The sequence below is a fragment of the Leucoraja erinacea genome, chromosome 5 (assembly GCF_028641065.1).
Source record: "Leucoraja erinacea ecotype New England chromosome 5, Leri_hhj_1, whole genome shotgun sequence".
Lineage (NCBI taxonomy): Eukaryota > Metazoa > Chordata > Chondrichthyes > Rajiformes > Rajidae > Leucoraja > Leucoraja erinaceus.
In genome coordinates, this window is record NC_073381.1 from 49,261,325 (window position 1) to 49,284,635 (window position 23,311).

A 23,311-nucleotide genomic window follows, 5' to 3' on the forward strand; every position below is an offset into this window, starting at 1 on the left:
TGGAGGGGGGGGGGGGGGGGGGGTGAGCTGAGAAAAGACGTGGGGTGGCTCAAAGCCTAGCGAGTGATAATGGATACAAGTGACAGGGTTTGATTGGCAGGTGGGTCGGCAAAGGCTAAAGATGAAAATGAAACTAAAAGTGCAATGCTTGGAGAGCAGTGAAATGTAAAGCCATGGTGAGAGATATAGGCATAAGGGGACAGGGTTTGACCATGAGGAGACCATTTTGTTGAACACTTACTCTTGGTCCACCAAGGCATGCTGGGTCTCCCGGTTGCTAACCTTTTAATACCCCTTCCCTTACCTAATCCTCTGTCCTGGGCATTCTCAATTGCCAGAGTGAGGCAACATGCAAACTGGAGGAAAAGCACCTCATATTCTGCTTGCCACAACACAATGGCATGAACATTCTAGGCGGCAGCCAACTCCTTTTCTCACCCATCTATTTCCTGTGTCCCCCACCACCCACCCCCACCCAGTGCACACCCATTTCTCCCACTATGCTGCTCCCTTTCCCCCACCATATCCAGAAGAGTATGCTTGTTTGAGAAAGGAGCAGCCACAGTAGACTCCTCCCCTACATGCCAGCCCCTCCTGACACTCACCCATCCATTTGAATCTTTACTATGACCACGTCCACGAAACTCCAATTTGCAACACGCTTTGCCTCCTGTATGTTCTTCAGCAATTCCAACTGTCGCTCGGTAGATTCTTGCAGTCTGAGAGTAGCTGTAGATGAATGCTGCTGCTGCTGCTGCTGCAGATATTGCCGTCAGGGACACTTGATTGCTCTCTGATCTCCCACATTTCACAGGAGCATTCCTCAAGCATCGATCACACTTCCTCACAATTCACATTTCTCAACTTTTCTAGGCCAAAGACTGTATTGTCTCAAACCTTATGTTAAGTATTGGGCATTAAACATTAACATCTTGGTAGTTTAAATCGTGTACTTAGCTACACATGACAGTAAAGTACCATTGAACTATCTCTGGAGAACATAGGCTCTTTTTACTGGTTTTCAGCTATTAGTGAAAACAACTTACGATAACCGAGTGACACAAGTTGAAAGTCAGTGAAGAAAGATTGGTAAAGCCGAGGCAAGACAAGAGCAGGTAGAAAGAGCAGATCAAAGTATAAACACCATCAAGTACCATAGAATAATATATTTAAGGATAATTTTAGCTTCTGTGAAGTGCGAAACAAAACTGGTACTAACGTATTAATAAACACAATTGAACAAAATATACACACTACTGATTTTTTCAAAATTATGGCCAAAGCTCATAAGCTTTACATTGCAATGTAAAAGCACAATATGCTTTCGTTGTTCAGTTAAAACGATATTTACAAATTCAAAAATGTAAATGACATGAAACTGTTCTGCTGAATGTAACCTCATTGAAATATGACCCGATTTTACAGCTCCTCCCCAATGGATTATATGAAGAACATTTTATTTTCCATTCTAAATTTTTTTTGACTGATTATGTGCATTTCTATATATAACTCAAATTATAACCTAATAGTTACATTTTGAATCATATTACAGAACTATAATAATATTTTGTGAATCGGTTGTCAGGATACGTTAAGATCACTTACTGTACAACACTGAATAAGTTAATTCTCCATTGAAACACACTGAATGCTTCCAGTATGCTGAACATGTTACATTGAACAAATGACAATGAATCCAGAGACTCATTTTATTGGATCCATTGCACTAAGTAACATGAAATTTCCTTGAGCATGTTGAGTCAAGGACCAAATTCTTGTCACTGAATCCAACGAACCATATATCAGTTTACATTTTTTTCCGGCAGTACAATTAACTGTGCTGGTTTGATGCAGTCTAGTAACTTTTAAAGGGCCATGAAGCTTGCTTGAGTGCACAATAGCGCATGCGCCAAGCTAAATCAAGCATATAGCCTACAAACAAAATAACTGCAGAGGTTAATATCCACACATACAAAAGCAGGTTAGGTGTCATGTTGATCAGTAAACCAAAGAACAAATGGCAAGAAACACAAGTGCTAACCACCTCTTACTCGCATGGTCTTTTCTAAAGCTGATTTAAACCTGGATTTTAAACTCTCAGTCTGAAAGATCAGTCTGTGGTACAAGTAAAATCCAGAGTCAGCCTCAGTTCTCAGAATTGGCAAAGTTTGTGTTGTTCTTGCAAGGTTTTAGAAAGTTGCACAGGGGAGAAGCATTTCTGATGGGGGCAAGAGTCAATATTATATTAAATGGCATATATTATGTATAACATTTTGCAAGAAAATTGATATAATTCATTAGCTATCAAAAAGTCTCATGTTAGTTACCTCCAATAATAATTTAAAAATATGTAATGCAGTTTTAAATTTAATTTCACATTGTTTCAATTTAAATAACTTTCCATCTGTTATGCAATTAGGCAACTAATTTACAATGGACTTAAATTAGTTGACTAATTGCTTAACAGATATTTTAAACATCTTCTGTAACCTTGAACTTCAACACAATTCGATTAAGTACCAGTGAATGCAGTGGAGGCACAAACACTGATCATTGAAGAACAGAGCAGCACAATGAAAATGTTGAGAATAATAGACATTTTTCCTCTTAAACGGAAAGTAGAATTGGTCAGAAAATAAGGGAATTATAATGGAAGTTATAAGGGAAAATATCATTCAAAGTGCGTGCGTGGGGGGGGAAAATATAATTACCTATAATTTACAGTCAGCAGCAAAATCTTAAGAGTTTTCTTTGAAGATCTACCTACAAGGATAAAGTGGGATAGTACAATGAGGATGTAATCTGGAACTCTGGACGAGATTTTTTGGTGGTATAGAAGTGATGTAAACTTGGTTGGTGCGATTCAAATTAGGAGCTGTGAAAAAGACTGTGATGATCAAAGGTAACAACATGGTCGATGAGTTTGGAGAGGTAATTGAAATTGAAGAACTTCATTTACAAGTCTGCAGAAGACCCGTTGAGGTGTTCTGGATTACAACCAATGATGAGATGGAATACAAGGAGGAGATGGAGAATTTATTAAAATTGTCTCAGATAAACAACCTCGCCCTCAATATCAGCAAATTAAAGGAACTAGTTACGCCTCAAGGAAGTGTGGTAATGTACATGCCCCAATCAGAATCAATGCTGTCATAGTGAAAATTGTTGAGATCTTAAAGATCCTTGGCCTAAATATTACCAATGATCTATCGTGGACCAACCACACTGATACAACAGCCAAGAAGGCACACCAACATATCTACTTCCTCAGGAGACTGAGGAAATTCAGTATGTTTCCAATGACTCGGACAAACTTTGACAGATGCACAACAGAAAACTGACTGATGGATTGCATCACAGTTTGGCTTGAGAACAGCTCTGCTGAAGATGGCAGGAAATTGCAGAGTTATGGAAGGAACCAGACTCCCCATCAATGAGTGCATCTGCACTTCATGCTGCTTCAGGAAAACAGCCAACCCAATCAAAGACCTGCTCTACCATGGTCATTCATTCCTCTTCCTGCTCCCATTGGACAGAAGATACAGAAGATTGAAAGCCTGCACCACCAGACACAGGAAAAGCTTGTTCACCTCTGTTATAAGGCTTCTGAACAGTCCTTCCATGAGCTTGGGCACTGTACAATTCACCTTTACCCCAGTGTGGATACTGGACGTTGTCCCTGGAACTGGTGTACTACTATACTGGGAACTATATTTTGTACTTGGTATCTTTCCCTTTGCTCTTCAAATTGTACTCAAGTTTCCTTGATTGTATTTATGTATAGATTTGAACGGATAGAATGCAAAACAACGCTTTACACTGCACCTCAGTATATGTGGCAATAATAAATCTGAACCTAAACATTGGCAATGAAGGACGCAAGGCAGATATGGTTATTAGTGCTAAACAGAAGCCAGATATGATTTTAGTTCTACAGGGTGTAGTCAGCTAGGTCTGAGCTCAAGTGGTTACTCTGAGTTGCAGTTCTGGGATATGAAGATTGGAGACTCCAGAATAAAGTTTTGATGGAGACAAGAACATCAAAAGACGGTAGTCAGGTAATTGTTGGGAAACATTAAAGTTCTGTATGGAATGCAAAGATGAGGCTTTTTGAAGGTATAATGGTATGTGATTTTAGGGTGTCTGTGGGGTACAGATAAGCAAATGGATTTAGAAAAGGGGTAGATTGCTTTGAGTGGCAAAGATAACAAACAAGGATGACCTATTACACGAGTTAAATACTCTTATTTCCTGGTACACATTATCTCAACAAGGAAATTTAGGGGTTAAAAGTGACCACCGTTGACTTGCAAAATTTGTTAGATCAGGTTGTTTTTGGTGGAAGCAACTTTCTTATTTGCAGCAACCCTATTAGTTGGAATCTTAACCCATCCTAATCCTTTACCAGAGATGGCAAATGCCAAGTCAATGTATCAGTTTATGAGTTAAAGGTGGAAGTAGCGTAAAAATATCAATAGATATGAGAAAATCAAACCTGTTGTGGTTAGTGAGCTCAATATAGCTTTATTGCAGCAATCAATTATTCCACTTTAACAGCTGGGTAAACTGGCAATGTCTAATGGTTTCTGAAAGAGGAAATATTTCATCACCTTTGGTAGCGATAATGATAATAGTTAAGTTGATTAGTCTGAATAGTTTGCATTGGTAGAGATGTTCATCTTTCTGTCAGAGTTGATCTTAGCATAATCGCACACTCAATTTAGGAATATTGGTGGGAAAATTCACTAATATTTATTCTTAGCAGATACAGAACACAGAACACAAACAGATAGGAGCAGATGTACACTCCACAAGCTTGCTTGATCTCAACTCCTCCACTATGCCAGATACTCATAGACCTCAATCCTCAAATCCTTCAAAATACTACCTACATCCAGTCCACAAGGCTCTGTGGTAGTGAATTCTAGATTCACTGCACCCAGTGAGAGGAAATAACTGTGCACCTATTCTAAATGACAAGCCACGCCTTTTCTACAACTGGTCATGTCTCCTTAGGGGCCTGTCCCAGTTGACGGTCATTTGCGCGTTATTTACGCAACATCATTTATGTGTCACGACGCACGCGTGGTGGTGCGTGGTGGCGTAGGCTGGGTCACGCACGGCGCCCCAGGATTTATGGATTCACAAAATCTTCGCGCGCCATCTGCGTGCTGCGCAAATGACGCACAAGTGGGACAGGCCCTTTAGGATCTCATATGTTTATCATCTCATCAGGTATTGGGGGTTCAGTATTGATGTGGATAGAGAACTAACTGGCAGACAGGATGCAAAGAGTAGGAGTAAACGGGTCCTTTTCACAATGGCAGGCAGTGACTAGTGGGGTACCGCAAGGCTCAGTGCTGGGACCCCAGCTATTTACAATATATATTAATGATTTGGACGAGGAAATTGAATGCAACATCTCCAAGTTTGCGGATGACACAAAGCTGGGGGGCAGCGTTAGCTGCGAGGAGGATGCTAGGAGGCTGCAAGGTGACTTAGATAGGCTGGGTGAGTGGGTAAATGCATGGCAGATGCAGTATAATGTGGATAATGTGAGGTTATCCACTTTGGTGGCAAAAACAGGAAAACAGACTATTATCTGAATGGTGGCCGATTACGAAAAGAGGAGATGCAACGAGACTTGGGTGTCATGGTACACCAGTCATTGAAAGTAGGCATGCAGATGCAGCAGGCAGTGAAGAAAGCGAATGGTATGTTAGCAAAAGGATTTGAGTATAGGAGCAGGGAGGTTCTACTGCAGTTGTACAGGATCTCGGTGAGACCACACCTGGAGTATTGCGTACAGTTTTGGTCTCCTAATCTGAGAAAATACATTCTTGCCATAGAGGGAGTACAGAGAAGGTTCACCAGACTGATTCCTGGGATGTCAGGACTTTCATATGACAAAAGACTGGATAGACTCGGCTTGTACTCACTAGAATTTAGAAGATTGAAGGGAGATCTTATAGAAACTTACAAAATTCTTAAGGGGTTGGACAGGCTAGATGCAGGAAGATTGTTCCCGATGTTGGGGAAGTCCAGAACAAGGGGTCACAGTTTAAGGATAAGGGGAAATTTTTTAGGACCGAGATGAGAAAAACATTTTCACACAGAGAGTGGTGAATCACTGGAATTCTTTGCCAAAGAAGGTAGTTGAGGCCAGTTCATTGGCTATATTTAAGAGGGAGTTAGATGTGGCCCTTGTGGCTAAGGGGATCAGGGGGTATGGAGAGAAGGCAGGTACAGGATACTGAGTTGGATGATCAGACATGATCATATTGAATGGCGGTGCAGGCTCGAAGGGCCGAATGGCCTACTCCTGCACCTAATTTCTATGTTTCTATGTTTCAGTAAAATGACCCCAATCTTTTCAATTCCATTGACTCAAACCCATTTAGCCTTCTTGAAAGGTCAAACCGGTCATTCCATGAAGTAGTTGACACAAAAATCTGGTGTAACTCAGCGGGCCAGACAGAATTTAGTTTAGTTTAGAGATACAGTGCAGAAACAGGCCCTCTGGCCCACCGAATCCACACTGACCAGCGATCCCCGCACATTAACACTATCGTACAAATACTAGAACAATTTACATTTATACCAAGCCAATTAACCCACAAACCTGTAAAAGGTCTGGTCGCACTTTCACGATCTAATTCACGACTTTTTTTACTCGTGCACATTTTTCATCAAGCTATAAAAACGCCCTGACCTACTTGATGCCACAAGTACCTGTGACTAACATCACGACCTACCTACAACCTTGTGACGACCATGCTGCGAGTATGAGTCAAGGGCAAACTCGGCAGAGGCCGTGAATTAGGTCGTGAATATAGGACAGGCCTCTCTGTCTTTGGAGGGTGGGAGGAAACCGAAGATCTCGGTGAAAACCCATGTGGTCATGGGAAGAACGTACAAAATCCGTACAACGTACAAAATACACACACTGAACTTATTTGATCATTTCTTATATTGTTTACAGTGTAATATGTTTACATATTATGTGCTGCTGCTGCAAGTAAGAGTTTCTTTGTTCTATCTAGGACGTATGACAATAAAACTCTTGACTCTTTTTAGTCCTTTACTTCTGGTTCCTGAATAAAATACCAGTCTGGTCTACTGCTAGTCTTTGCTATGTTATATGTAGTACTTCATATTTTAATATTATCATTGACTTCCTTTATCAACCATTGATGATCAAACATTGATGATTTCTGTCTTTCATGGAATTCCTCCTAATTGTTGGAATAAATTTCTGCTGTGCATTATTAACGAGTTGTTCAAATATCTGACACTGCTCATTTACTGACAGCTTATTTATTTACCCTATCCATCTAGACATTTCCACCTTCATACCATTGTTAGTGCCTTTTGTTTTAAGTTGAAAACATTTTTTTTGACCCAAGATGTTTGCCCTCATATTATTTCCGGAATTTTTCCTGGCGGACACAGGGGATGATTGTATATTTGGAGCCAGGATCTGGAGTGTGGATGAGTGTGGAGTCGGAGTCAGGGTACGGAGTGTGGTTGGTGAATAGTCAGAGTTGGGGTTAGGATAGTAGGCGGATATGTAGCCAGAGCTTAGTGCAGTGTGTCGGCTGGGTGTACAGGCAGAGCTGGGATCTGGAATGCCTATATGTTTTAGCCTGCTGTGACCATTCCACCCCCTCCACCCTACATGTTATTATTTATACTATTCCCAGTCTGTAATTCGTTAAAGTCAAGGCTAATTCAGCAAATCAGAACATTGATACTAGAGAGATATGTTAAATATTTTATATACTATGTAGATAGAATGTATATTTTGTACATTAATAAATAACATGAAATAATTTATTATTTATAAATAATAAAATGGAAAATCTACCATACAGTTTTCATCTAGCAATTAGCTTTTGGGAACTTTAACTCTGTTTGAATAGGGTACATTGCCTAACTTCTGCAAAGAACAGACAATTAAACCCCAAAGGACAGATGAGTTCTAGAAACACACACCTGTATTACTCAGAGCATGACTGAAAGACCAAGAAATGCCACACTCTTCAGAACTGAACATCATCCCTCAGCTCTCTGCCAGAACACAAAAAGTTACATCAGAAAAATTGATTTAATTCGGTGAATCTGGCGGGTAACGTTACTGGTCTGCAGAAGTGTCTTGATCCGAAAAGTCACCCATTCCTTCTCTCCAGAGATACTGCCTATCCCGCTGAGTTACTCCAGCGTTTTATGTCTCTCTTCTATATATGTAAAGACATTGACTGATGAGAAAGTGAATCCACACATCCATCCAAATCATGCTAATCCCTTACATTACACCACAATCATTGTCTACTCAATTAAAAATTCCATTTCAAGTTTTAATTACACTCAATACACAAATTACATCACAAATTCTAAAATTGACTTTCAGTAATTACATATTTCCACATCTGTTTCACAGGTGCACATTTTGAAGGTGGAGCTTTAAATTATTTTGAGAAAGCGAAGTTCAATATTCCTTATTCCACAACTAATCCTTAGACAATCGTCTGAAACTACAATGAACATATGAATTTCAAATTGCATTATTTGAGTCAGTTATCCCTAAATCTTTTCTTTATATTGTTACTTCAAAAATGCTCTGATAAGTCAATATAAATATAATACTAGTCAACAACCAGACTCCTGAAGGGAATGGGCAAGCCGTCGGGTCGCTGTCAGAGGCTGCCGAGCGAAGCAGCAACTGGCTGTGGCTGAAGAAAGACTCCAACTGGACTGCAAAATGACCAGCAAGAGGGGGAAAACAGTGGGGAGCGCAGCTGGGACACCAGGAGTTGCTGTTGAGCCCTCTGGAGGTGTCGTCGGCCTATCTATGAAACAACAAGGAAGGAGGGTGCCTATCTGATGACCCCAATTAAGTCTTTACCCCTACCCCCACTCAAGATATTAAGAAGATGCCAATTATAGTAGGGATTGTAATATCAAGTCCTATAAGCTCAACATACATTTTTATTAATATGTTCTGTACAACGCAGCATCATGGTTTGGTGAACATCAGTTCTGCCTTCAGAGAAAATGATACAAATAACTTACAGAAATGCAGAACAAAACAAATCACTGGATGAACTCCTCAGCAAATTGAGCAGCATCTGTGTGACAGTGTCTGGGACACTGACTCACAGAAAGTTGACAATTACTTTTCCCGCCATAGATGCTGTTCAACCTACTGAGTTTATCCAGCAATTTCCAGCATCTGCAGTCACTTGGATCTCCAGCTTTCCACAAATCTTATGAAGCCAAGAATCCAATGAAAGGAAATGAGTATTCATTAAGATAATTAGTGGTAAATTAATGCCTTTGAAATCCATTAAATCCCCAAGGCCTGATCATTTACATCCCAAAGTACTAAAGTCATGGAAATGTCATATTCTGGAACAAAATAGATAATAGAATAATTCCTGTAGCTTTGCTTAGTGGCAACTGTAACCCCTTATTTAACAAAAGGGGGAGTGAATAAACAAGAAATTACAGAACAGTTAATCTCACTTAAGTGGAAAAAAAGGCTAAAGCTATTACAAAGGATGAGGTAACAGGGTAGTGTGAATCTCTTTTGGATGGCAGTGGGGGAAGGGGCAGTTATCGGGATCAGATCTTGGCTGTCAGGTATTGGATCGGGTCCAAGTATAATATTTTGAATTTTGCAGCAACAATAAATATGGGATTATTAATTAGAGGATGCATGCAAAAAGGTTTCAAGGCAACTTAGATAGATTGAGTGATAGGGCAAAAACATTGCAGATGCAATTTAACACAAATAAATGTGAAGTGACTTCAAAAAGCGAAAATCAGAGAGGTGATACATAACTTAAAGGATGTTAGATTGGGAAATGGTAATGCATTCTTGGGTGTCCTTGTATACCTGTCACTCAGAGCAATTGTGTTGGTGCAGCAAACAGTTAAGAGAGCATAAGGTTTCATAGCAAGAGGATTTGACTACGCAAACTAGGATATTTTGGTGCAGTTATACAATTCTTTGGTGATATCTCACATGGAGAACAGTGTGATATTTTGGCTTGCTTTCTTATAGAAGGATATATACAGTGAAGATTCACTGTAGAACAGACCACTGTTCAACTACACTCTTATTCAATAGAGCTTAGAAAAATGAGAGGGGTGATCTAATAGAAACTATCAAAATTCTGACTGGGCTGGCCAGACTGGCTGTGGTGTCAACGTTTCTTCTGGATGAGTGTCTACAGCAAGGAACCACAGTCTCCGGTTAGATGGCAAGAGATTTATGACAGATAAAATAAAATGTCTTCATTCAGAGGGAGGTGAACCTGTCAAATTTGCTATCATAAGGTGCTATAGAAGCCAAGTTGATGAATATTTTTTAAAGGAGACAGATACATTTTTAGATACAAAGGGCATGAAGGGATATGGACCACTAGTGGGAATATGATATTGGAATAGATGATCATCTGAAATCTTATTGAATGGCAGAACAGATAAAAGGGCTGAATGGCCTGTTTTGCTCCAATATTCTATGTCTCTATTAGAGTCCTATTTCATAAAACAAAAAATCCACTCACCTTTTTTCGCTTACGAGTTTTTGCCTTGGAATTGCTGGAATCTTGGCCCATGCTTCCATTGCCCAGATTTCCTGAATATGCTTTAGACACATGTGGCACTGTTGATGCCGGGGTAGTCGGAGTGGATGGAGGTGTGTTTTCAGGGGAATCAAGATTGCTCTTCAAGTTGACAGATTGAACATGAAGTTGCATCTAAAAGGTTACAAAATAATTGTGTTGTGAGCCTGAAATCTTCAGCAATAAAGTTGTGTGCAGCAAAAGCCTAGGCAGCATTCAGTCACAAATGTTCAGCATTCATGCACAAACTGATAGACAAGTTGCGTTTTAAATGCAAAAGCGCCACACACTTCTTGATTAGTACGGGTGTCAGAGGTTATGGGGAGAAGGCAGGAGAAGGGGGTTAGGAAGAAGAGATAGATCAGCCATGATTGAATGGCGTAGACTTGATGCTCCTATGACACTGACAATCTCCAACAACTTATCCTTGTTATGCAATGGTATTAATATCGCCAAATACCTCATCGTTAACATCCTGAGCGTCATCAATGATAAAAATTTAAAGTAGGTGACAATATAATATTTTGGCAACAAGAACAGGTCAAAGGCTGGGAATCTAACGGCAAGCAATGTACTTCTTGAACCCCCAGTTGTATCTACAAAGCAGAAGGGGCACATGAGGAGTGTAAAGGGCCTGTCCCACTTGGGCGTCATTTGCGCGTCATTTACACAACAGACCGGTAGTGACTGTCGCGCGAAAATCGTCCAGCAGTACGACAGTCGCGCGGCAAGTGCTCTTGAGGGCCCTGCTTCTTTTGTGAGCCATTTGCGATGTCGTTCGTACTTAGTCCGATCTCCGTGGTAAGGATTTACTCAGTGAAAATGTTTCAAAACTACGCGCGCTTTATACCCGGGTGGTCACGTAGTGCGGCGCTCCAACGGCGTACGGGCAGTGTATTGTTACATACATTGACGCACGGCGACGCATAATAAATTAGCATAGGCAATGTTCATGCATCACCATGCGTCACCACACGCTACACGTTCACTGTCAGAACGTCAGTGTACGCCATCAGTACATCAGCGTGCGCAAGGGATACGCCACGCAGGTGGCTACGAGGATTTTGAGCATTGCAAATTCCTGGGGCGCCGCACATTACCACGCTTCACTGCATACACCACCACGCACCACCACGCGCCATGCGTGCGTCACGATGCGCCAACCAATTTTTAGGATGTCGTGTAAATGGCGTGCTGATGACGCCCAAGTGGGACAGGCCCTTAACTTGTCTGATTTTGGACAGGCACAAAATGCTGGAATAACTCAGCGAGACAGGCAGCATCTCTGGAGAGAAGGAATGGGTGACGTTTCGGGTCGAGACCTTTCTTCAGACTGAATTTGTGCAGCTTCGGAAAGCTCAAATAAAGCCAACAATTTTGAGGACAAAATGTAGAAACAAAGAACTACAGATGCTGTTTAATACACACAAAAAGACCCAAATTGCTCGAGTAACTTAGCGGGTCGGGTAACATCCCTGGAGAACATGAGAAGTGACGTTTCGGGTCAAGGCCCTTCTTCAGACTGCTGACTTCAGACAGAAATGCTGCCTGACCTGCTGAGTTACTCCAGCACCTTGTACCCTTTGGTGTGATTTCCAGGACAAAGCAACCTGTTTAACTAGCATCTATGAAACATCCTAAACACTACCATCCTCCACCACAGGTGCACAATAGTTACCTATGTGTACAGTCAGCAAAATTATTTGTAGATTCTCATCAGGCTACTCCTTTTGCAATATTAAAGCGAAGGACAAGGGCTTCACGTAATCAGAAACACTACCACCTGCAGGCTCAACTCCAAACCGTAAACTATCCTGACTTACAAATAAGAGTATAATTGTCAAGCAAGAAGAGAGTCAAGAGTGGTTTATTGTCATATGTCCCAGATAGACCAATGAAATTCTTACTTGCTGCAGCACAACAGAATATGTAAACATAGTACACTGTAAACAATATAATAAACAAGAGAAAAAAAGTGTATATATACATACTCACACATTCTATATATATACACACACACATACAAATATACATATATGCACACACACACACAAAAAGCATACAATAGTACAATAATAATGTCTATCGTAGTTCAGAGCTTATTTGAGGTTGTAGTGTATAATAGCCTGATGACTGCAGGAAAGAAGCTGTTCCTGAACCTGGACATTAGTTTTCAGGCTCCTGTACCTTCTTCTCGATGGCAGGAGCGAGATTAAAGCGTGGCCAGGATGGTTTGGGTCTCAGATGATGCTGGCTGCCTTTTTGACGCAGCGACTGATAAATCCCTTTGATGGTGGGGAGGAAGCAGAGCCGGTGATAGACTGGGCAGTGTTCACAACTTTTTGCAGTCTTTTCCGCTCCTGGGCGTTCAAGTTGCCGAACCAGGCCATGATGCAACCAGTCAATGTGCTCTCTGCTGTACACCTGTAGAAGTTCAAGAGAATGCTCTCTGACATACCAAACCTCGTAATCTTCTCAGGAAGTAGAGGCGTTGATGTGCTTTATTTATAAATGCATCAGCGTGCTGGGTCCAGGAAAAATCTTCGGAAGTATACACTCCCAGGAATTTGAAGTTTTTGACTCCACCATCATCCTGTTGATATAAACAGGATTGTGGGTCCTCATCATTCTTCCTCTTCCAAAGACCACAATCAGTTCATTGGCTTTGCTGATATTGAGAGCCAGGTTGTTGTGCTGGCACTATTTGGTCAATCGGTCAATCTCACTTCTATACTCTGACTCATCACCATCTGTAATTCGTCTGGCTACACAGTCATAATGAGTATAGAGTGAGTAGAGCAGTGGGCCGAGCAAACAGCCTTGAGGTGCTCCCGTACTGATTATTAATAAGGAAGAGGTATTTCTGCCAATTCGAACAGACTGTGGATGAGGACGTCAAGGACAATAATACTTTATTAGCCCAGTATGTTTTGCAACATACGAAGAATTTCATTTGCCAAGTCAGTCATACAAATAAAAAGCAACGGAACACACAAAACGCATTTTAACATAAACATCCATCACAGTGACTCCTCCACATTCTTCACTGTGATGGAAGGCGAATAAACGTTCAAATATCTTCCCTTAGCCCTCCCGCAGCCGGAGGCCTCGAGCCCACCGTTTACGAGGCGATCTTGACTCCCGTAGCCGGCGGCAGACCCTCCGCGTCAAGATGATCAGCTCTTGCATCGGGGATGTCAGCTCCCCTGCGCCGGACGAACCGCGCATCGGGGCTGGTCGAACGTTCCGCGACGTTGGAGCTCCCGACATCCGCGGCCTCTCTCTCAAGACTGCGAGCTCTCGATGTAAAGTCCGGAGGCGTGATCGACTCCGATACAAGTCCATGCCCCGTGGTGGGTCCCAAGGTCAGTCCGAGGAGGCCTCCAGCTCTATCGATGGTAGGCCGCAGAGCGACCAGAGAATGCGATCCAAAAAGTTCGCATCTCCGGCAAGGTAAGAAACTGAAAAAAGGTTTCCCCCTTCCACTCCCCCCACATAAAACAAATCGAAAACATGTACACTGACTTTTAACACAAACTAAAAATAAAAAAATAAAACAGACTGTTGGCGGGGCTGCCATTCGTTCGGCGCCCCTGGTGGTCATGCAGAGGGATGTGCAGAGATCCAGTTCCGTCAGGACCAGGCGCTTTCTGAAGGTTCACCCCTCTGAAGGATTTTCTGACGTCGACCTCTGATCGTGACCGAAATACCATCACAGCGAATGGGGGCTCGAGAAAGCACATCAGTGTTCTCCCTATCAAAGCGTACATAATACGCATTGAGCTGGTCAGGGAGTGATGTTTCACTGACATTTGTGCTGACTCCTGATTTCGCCTTGTAGGAGGTGATTGCATTCATGCCCCACCACACCCCGCTCTCCCACTACCTCGCACCCCCGTTCGCTCTTTTTTCCTCAAATGACCTTTGACAAATCTCATGATTCATTGCGTTTTTCAGAATACCAAACTTGCTTATTATAACGTCCCTTGTGGTATCCGGCTCTGGAACAAGCAGGAATATGCAGTTTTGGGCCACAATCAAAATTGGAGCAAACACAATTGCACCATAACACAGCTAAAAAGAGATAAATGAAAGTTTAGTTTCTCCATGGGAGAATATCTAGATGGTAAATCCCCTTCCACTTAAGAGAGAGAGACTGGGTTGGTTAGAAGTACCTACCTCAGGCAATAGAGTGTTGTGTTGCGCAAATGTCCCAGACCTGATGTTATTAAATGGGTCCCCAGTTTTAGCGGCCATATCTTGCTTCACTAAAAGGGCTAGGTCCACCAGCTTAAAAATAATATATCGAAAAGAGCAAATTATGGGATTTTAATAGCAATGTTAACTTAGCATCACATGAATCACCTAACCAAACAATCTTGCCAATCTCATGAATTTAGCAATAATTTTTATGTGCTTCAGATTTTTTGCTGTTAACAGCATAACAGGCTATAATCATGGAAATGCACAGACACTGGACCTACCATAACCCATACCCTCTAATGCATAAAATACATTAAAAAGTTAAACCTTTCCAACCACTCCAAGCATAATTTGGACAGTTTGCTGCAGTGACATTCTTCTTCTTGCGCCCCCCCCCCCTCCTAATTAGCAAAATACAGATTTCAATGATAATGGGCCAACAAAATTATTTTCACACCTGACCATTAAAATGCATGACCTCAGAGTTATTAAATCATCACCACAGCCACTGCACATACCAGACCTAATACAGAGATAATAAAATGCAGAGACGATACTACAAAAACTACACTTAAAATTTATTTCAGCTACTACAGGTATTATAAAATTTTTAAATTGCACATTACCTGTGCCACTGTTTCATAAGCTAAGTATGCCATGATCTCCAAAGCAATTGGGTTAGGCTTGACCTCCATGCTGCTGCAGTCTAACCAGTCTTTAAACTTGCTTGACTTCTTGGCTGTTGATTGCAAGAAAAATAAGTTGAATATTAATTTATGTGGAAAGAAAAACATTACTCCTTATTTTCTAGCAGCATACACATAAAGCATGCTCTTAGCATGGTTGTTTATGGTGCCACAACATCAGCGATGTCAGCCTACCATCAAATGACTATATGGATGAAAATGTACTGGATATGATTAGTAAATTTGCAGAAATAGGTGATGTCATAGATGATTATCACAATTTACAGCAGGATCTTGTTCAGGTGGGCAGGTTGATCAAGGAATGACAAATGGAATTTAATTCCGAAAATGGGAGGTGTTGAATTTTGAGACGTCAAATCACTTAATGGTAGGAACAAGGTGCTGGTGCATCTCAGCGGGTCAGGCAGCATCCATGGAGTAATGGAACAGGTGACGTTTCGAATCATTACCCTTTTTTAGACTGAAAGTAGAAGGCGGGGGGGATCTGGAGGTAGTGGTTCACCCCTTCCATTTTCAGCATGAAGAAGGGTTCCGACCCAATACGCCACCTGATCTTTTTCTCCAGAGATGCTGCCTGATCCGCTGAAGTTGTTCCAGCACTTTGTATCTTCAGTAAAAAACTAGCATCTTCAGTTCATTCCTACGCTGAATGGTAGGGCCCTGAACAGTGTTGTAGAGAAGAGGGGTCTAGGAGTACGTTCATAATTCCACAAAACTTCCCCAAACATTGAAGAAGGCTTTTGTCTCGCTTGCCATCAGTCAGGGAATTGAGCGTAGAAATTGGGACATAATGTTACAGTTATACAAGACTTGATTAGGTTACACTTGAAGTATTGTGTGCAGTTTTGGTAACTTACTATAGGAAAGATGCCATTAAGATGGAAAGTGTGCAGGATTTATGAGGAACTAGGAGTACAAGTACATAGTTCACCAAAAGTGGCATTGGATATAGTTTCCCAATAGTCGAATTGAGGGCCTGAATTAGAGGAAGAGGTTGGGCAGGTTAGGTCTTTATTCATTGAAGCATAGGAGGCTGAGGGGTGATTTTATAGAGGTGTATAAAATCATGTTCAAGTTCACATTTATTGCCACTTGCACCAATTACGGTAGTGAAATTTGACCTACCATACAGCCACACAAACAAAAGAGCACAATAGAATATAACATGAACATCCACCACAGTGGAATCAACATTCTTCACTGTGGTGGAAGGCAATAACTTTGTCAGTCCTCCTCCTTTGTTCATCCGTGGTCCGGGCCATGAACCATCCGGAGTCGCCGCTACCGATGGCCCGATGTACAGGCCCTCTTGTTGGGATGCTCGAAACTCAGATGTCGGGACAGACGGACACTCCGCGGCTTGGAGGTCCCGAATCGGCCGATTCCTACTGGAGACTGGGGCTTCACGATGTTATAGGCCGAAGGCCGACGGTCGGAGCATTTAAAGTCCACACCGCGCCCACGGCTAGAAGCTCGGCAGACCGCGGCTTCACAATGTTATAGGCCACAGGCTGGCGGTTGGTGCTCTTAAAGTCCATGCTGCACCCGTGGCTAGAAGCTCCGCAAACCACGGCTTCAGAATGTTATAGGCCGCAGGCCGGCGGTCGGAGCTCTTAGTCCACGCCGCGCCCGCGGCTAGAAGCGCCGCAGACCGCGGCTTCAGGATGTCGTAGGCCGTAGGCAAGCGATCGGAGCACTTCTTCTAGCGACCCCTGACAAGGGTTCACCCGACTCCGCGATGGAACGTCCGCGCTGCGCCCGCTGCTGAAGCTCTGGAACCGATTCCGGGAAAGGCCGCACCAATCCAGGTTGTTATGCCGTAAGGGAGGGTGAAATACAACTAGGAGAATAGTCGCATTCCACCGAGGTACAAGATACAAGATACATTTAATTGTCATTTGGACCCCTTGAGGTCCAAACGAAATGCCGTTTCTGCAGCCATACATTACAAACAAATAGACCCAAGACACAACAACACAACATAATTTACATAAACATCCATCACATCATTGTGATGGAAGGCCAAAAACACTTATCTCTCCACTGCACTCTCCCCCCCCACGATGTCAGAGTCAAAGTCAAAGCCCCCGGCTGGCGATGGCGATTGTCCCGCGGCCATTAAAGCCACGCCGGGTGATGCGAGGTCGCACACCGGGTCTTGGTGTTAGCGCCCCCGGCGTGCGCTCGCAGAGTCCCGAGGCCATTCCAAGCCTCGCGGGGTGGTGAAAATGATGAAATGAAAATGAAATGATTCAATTTATTGTCATTGTCAGTGTACAGTACAGAGACAACGAAATGCATTTTTAGCATCTCCCTTGAAAGGGAGACACAGGGCGTCGCGGTGTGCCCGCGCCCTGCCGCCGTAACATTCCATTACAGGCAAAGGTGGGTGAAGTGTCTTGCCCAAGGACACAACGACAGTATGCACTCCAAGCGGGATTTGAACCGGCTACCTTCCGGTCGCCAGCCGAACTCTTAGCCCATTGTGCTATCTGTTGTCGTGTCGTGCTGTAAAGGCCCCGCTCCAGGAGCTCTTCGACCCCGCAACTCGGACGGGGGAAGTCGCCGTTGCGAGAGCCCTGAAAAGCGGTCTCCCTCCAGGGACCCGCGGGCTCCCGGTGCCACCGTCCACAGACCTGCCATTGGAGCCTCCGACTCTCCGGTAGCAGCGGTAGCAGCAGCAGCAGCAGCAGCAGCGCTCCTCCACCGCTCCACCCGCTCCGGACTCGGCCAGCCCCGCGACGGCGACGGTGAGTCGTAGCACCAGAGTCCCCGGCTTCTTCCTGTTGGAGGCCGCTCCTCGTTGCGGCCCCAACGACAACGGGAACCCGACGAAAAAGGTCGGGTCTCCCGTGCAGGGAGAGATTTAAAAAGTTTCCCCCTCCCCTCCCTCCCCCCCCCCCCCCCCCCCCCCCCCACACACACACACCCCAACAAAAAATAACAAAAACTACATTAAAACACAGACAAAAAATAATAAACCGCGGACAGACTGCAGAGGCCGCTGCTGACGAGAGTCGCGCCGCCCACCGTATACAGGTAAGTGACTAAAAAACATTCCCCCAATTCCAGGCCCCATCCCCCCCATACTAAAACACACTTTTGGACACATTAAAAACAAAATAAATGTGGAAAGGACGAACAGCTGCAGGCGAGGCTGCTGGCTCGCAGCGCCACCCGTCGATCTTGAGCAGGTTCGGCCTTTATTTGCATGAGGCAAATAGAATGAATGCAGTCTTTTTGCCAGGGTAGGGGAATTAATAACGAGACGGCATAAGTTTAAGATGAGAGGAAAGATTTGATAGGAACCCGCGGGGGACATTTTTGACACAGAATGTGGTGGGTATATGAAACAAGTGTCCAAAGGAAGTTGATGGACACAAAAAGCAGGAGTAACTCAGCAGTTCAGACAGCTCCTATGGTGAAAAGGAAAAGGTGATGTTTCAGGTCGAGACTCTTCTTCAGTTACTCCAGGTTTTGGTGTCCATCTTCGATTTAAATCTGCATCTGTAGTTCCTTCCTACACTTCCAGAGGAAGTAGTTGAGGGAGAGTCAATAACAACATTTAAAATATGATATGGACCAAACATGATCAAATGGGTCGAGCTCGGATGGGATATCTTGGTCAGCAGGAACAAGTTGGGCTGAAGGGCCTGTTTCTGTGCTATACTACATAGCAATGAAGAAATAGTTTTCAAAGTTACCATTATTTTGATTAATTAAAAGTGTCCTTTGGCTGAAATCGAGTGGCAGTTTAATTTCAGAAAACAAGCACCAGTTGCTTTCTCTGGTTTGTACTGTTATGATGGAACACTCTTATTTCCATTTTCCATACATCAGCTGTGTTGAATACTTAGGGGCCAATGTGTGCACAACAATTGCCTACTCCACTGTATAAAATGTTGCTTTCATTGAAAACTAATGGAGTAATATATAAAACATAGCATAGGAGCAAGCCCTCTGGCCCACATGTCCAAGCTGAATAGGATGTCAAGATTCTGCAGTTGATAAAGTGCAGTTTTGCCTTTCTTCTCACTTCTACTGGAGTTAATTGCAAACCTGTGATTACTGAAAATTGCATTTCACTACAAATTTAAATTGACTATAACGAGAATAATAGAATTGTTTTCCTCAGTGAAGGGTTTTAAATGGGGTAGGAGGTATGGAAAATGAACTTTAACAAGCAATTTTAAATAAATATTTTATGATTAGCTTTACATTACTCTGCATAACATATTACAAGAAAAATCTGTATTATCTATAATCATATTCGATCAAAGTTGCTGGCTGGAAGAATATGCTACCACACCCTTCATTTTCAATAATTAAACACATTACCATAATTTGCACTGTATAGGTGGTGGACAGTAAAACTAGAACATAATTAAAAAAAAACTATAATCTCAGTCAATCTCTGCCTCTAATGTTTAATAACAGCTGTCCACAGATTCCACATTTTTTTGGGCAGTGGTAGAGTTGCTGCCTTACAGCAGCAGAGATCCCGGTTTGATCCTGCCGTCTGTACGGAGTTTGTACATTCTCCCCATAACCATGTGGGTTTTCTCCGAGAACTTTGGTAAAAATTGTCCCTAGTGTAGGATAATGTTACTGTGTGGGTATCGCTGGTCGGCGAGGACTCGGTAGGCCAAAGTGCCTAATTTCCACGCTGTATCTCTCAACTAAAGTGCTCAAAATCGTCAACATGGATGATATGTTATTAACGGGGTCACCACTACCATTCTAGCTTATGATTGGTTTAATCCATCTGATATAGCCAACTAATTGTTCTTAGAGTAATCTATTCAAGTCAAAACGTAAGTGCTCAACAAAGATCATTGTTGTGTTGTTTGCCCCTGTTAAATAAAGGAGTTTATTAACATAATATATTAATTACAAAATAAATCTCAATTACGTATTTGTCATGTTAGAATCATAAAAGCCTTCAAGCCCAAAGGGGGCCATTCATCTCACCATTTCCAAACTAGCTCTTAGCTGAAAGTATATATAATCCCAGTTATTCCAGGTTTCCCTGCAAATATAATATTTTGTACCATGAGGTTCAAGTTTACATTTATTGTCACTGCACCAATTGGTACAATTTGGGTTGCCATGCAGCCATACGAATAAAAAGAACACAACACACGATAGAATTTAACATGAACATCCCCACACAGTGGAATCAGCGTTTCGCACTATGAGGGAAGGCAACAAAGTTCGTCCTTTCCCCATGGTTGAGCCTCGAGCCTTCCGCAGTCGCCGCTACGGCAGCCCGATGCTCAGGCCCTCTCGTCGGGATGATCGAAACTCCGACGCCGGATTGAAAGAACACCCTCAGCGACCTGGAGCTTCCGAATTGGCCACCTCCCACTGGAGACTGCGGCTCCCGAGCTGGGCGGAGATTCAACACCGACGACCCTCGGCAAAGGGATCCCAGGACTCCCAGGACAGATGTTAAGGTCAGCGCCGACCGCGGCTGGAAGCTCCGCAGACAACAGCTCCACGGTGTCAAAATCGGCAGTCCCAGCACTCCGGAGCTCCACACGGCGACCTCAGTAAGGCATCGCCCGCTCCGCGATGGTACCTCAGTGCTGCGCCGCTGCTGAAGCACTGGCCAGTCCCTGGCAGGAAAGGCCGCGCCAATCCAGAGGGTAGGCCGCGAGGAGGGGGCAAAGATGCGGCTTGGAGGAAAGATGCATCCTCGACCAGGTAGTGACTAAGAAAAACAGTTTACCCCTTCCTCCCCCTATCCCCCACGTAAAAGGAACACTGATTGTGGAAAAAGTATTCCAATGAGCAACAAAGCATCATTGCATAAAATATCTCTGAACCTCTGTGCCCACAATGACAACTTTAAATAGATCACTTTGAATCACAGACTTTCAGCTTGTGAAAATAGTCCACCACTCAGTTTTCTTCGTCATTTCCCTTTGTAACTTCTATAAAAATGAGATAGACACTACCTCAATGCAGGAAGAATTATGCAATGAGCTGATCAATAACAAGTAACATAAATGTCTCATAAGTGCTAAAACATGACCAACTCTGACAAGAAAGAATTTAACCAGGAATTCAGGATGCTCATCACCACTGATCAGCATCCTGAAGATCACCATAGGCCAGAAACTCAATTGGACCAGCCACATAAATGCAGTGGCTTTAAAAGCAAGTCAGCCATGGAGTATCCTGTGGTGAATGACTCACTTCCTGAATCTTCATTACATTTCCACAAGGCATATCAGAAGGCTGTGGAATATGCTCCAGTTGCAGCTTCGACAATACTCAAGAAGCTTTGAAATGCATTACTATGCTAGTCTGACAGCACTGCCAACGACTGCGACTTTTGACACCATATAGAAGAGGCGCAGGTACATTAGAATGCCATCATAAGAAACATATCCTGATTTGGAAACACATCACTGTTCCTTCAATAATACTGGGTTTGAATCCCAGATCAGCAGCGCAACAGCAGAATTGGTAAGTTGTAACAAATGTCCCTAGTTTATGTAGGTTGTTGAACAGGGTGATCACTGGTTAGTGTGGACTCGATAGATCGAAGGGCCTATTTCCACACTGTATCTCTAAAGTCTAAAGAATTGTGGGAGTACCTCTATTAATGCAGCGGTTCAGGGTGGCAGGACACTGCAAAGTTCTCAAGGGCAAATTTGGATGGACTTTAAATGCACAACTGATAAGTAAATAAAAAACATCCGTTAAAATTGTTATTAATTGTAATTAATTTAATTAAAATCACCAGAATCTGATAACACCAGTCGATATGTCCTCATACATCTCATAACAGTAGATGCCCATTCCTGATGGTCGACACAAAATGTTGGAGTAACTCAGCGGGGCAGGGAGCATCTCTGGAGAGAAGGAATGGGTGACGTTTTGTGTCGAGACCCTTCTTCAGACTGATGTCAGGAGAGTGGGGAAATAGTAAAGATGAGGTAGTGGGGGCTTGGAAAATGGAAGTCATTGAAGAGACGAAGGGCATGTGAGGTGTCTTGGACATAGGTAGGGAGAGATTGGACCAGGGGGAATAGGATGGAGTCGACGTATGTGGAAATTAATTCAGTGGGACATGACAAGCAGAAACAATGGGCCTGCCAAGGCAGTTCCGTTTGTGGATTTTGGGGAGAAGATAAAATCAGGCTGAGCGGGGCTGGGGAATGATTAGGTTGGAGACTTTGGTGGACAGAGAGCCGGAAGTAATGAAATCAAAAACGGTATGTGATATTAAAGTCTGGTGCTTGTCTGTGGAATCATGATCCAAGGATAAGTAGGAGGAGGTGTCTGAGAGTTGTTGCCTGGTCTCAGCTCGGTCGACGTCAGCGTGCCAGACTACCACGGCACCTCCCTCGTCAGCGGGTTTGATTATCAAGTGGAGGTTGCTGCAGAGTGAGCAGAGGGTTGTACATTCAAGGGGAGGTTAGTGTAGGTAAGAGGAGAGGAAAAGTTGAGACGGTTGATGTCCCGCCGGCAGTTGGAAATAAAAAGGTCTAAAGAGGGTAGATGGCCATCCGGAGGAGTCCAAGAGGAGGGGGTCCGATGGATACGGGAGAAGGGGTCATCACTGGGTGGTGAGGACTCCTTCCCATAGAAAAAGGCATGGAGGCGGAGGTGATGGAAGAAAAGCCCTACAGCGTGGCGGACCTGGAGCTTGTTGAGGTGGGGGCGCAGTTGAATGAAGGTGAGATCTCTGGTGAGGACAGACCATTCCGTATCAGAAAGGGGGAGGTCAGGGGGGATGGTGAAGGCACGACAAGGGTGGAG

The 23,311-nt window shown here is 43.3% G+C and overlaps 1 protein-coding gene across 2 annotated transcripts in view; it reads right to left on the reverse strand.

Moving 5' to 3' along the window:
• The window catches only part of supt3h (SPT3 homolog, SAGA and STAGA complex component), a 364,405-nt gene that overhangs the window by 58,404 nt on the left and 282,690 nt on the right, over positions 1 to 23,311 (reverse strand). For both annotated transcript variants that reach the window (XM_055635557.1, XM_055635558.1), the window contains exons 8-10: positions 15,458 to 15,570; positions 14,808 to 14,918; positions 10,572 to 10,763 (exon numbers count right to left, since the gene is read on the reverse strand). In XM_055635557.1, coding sequence (XP_055491532.1) covers positions 10,572 to 10,763; positions 14,808 to 14,918; positions 15,458 to 15,570 — 416 coding nt within the window. The remainder of the gene's footprint in view (positions 1 to 10,571; positions 10,764 to 14,807; positions 14,919 to 15,457; positions 15,571 to 23,311) is intronic.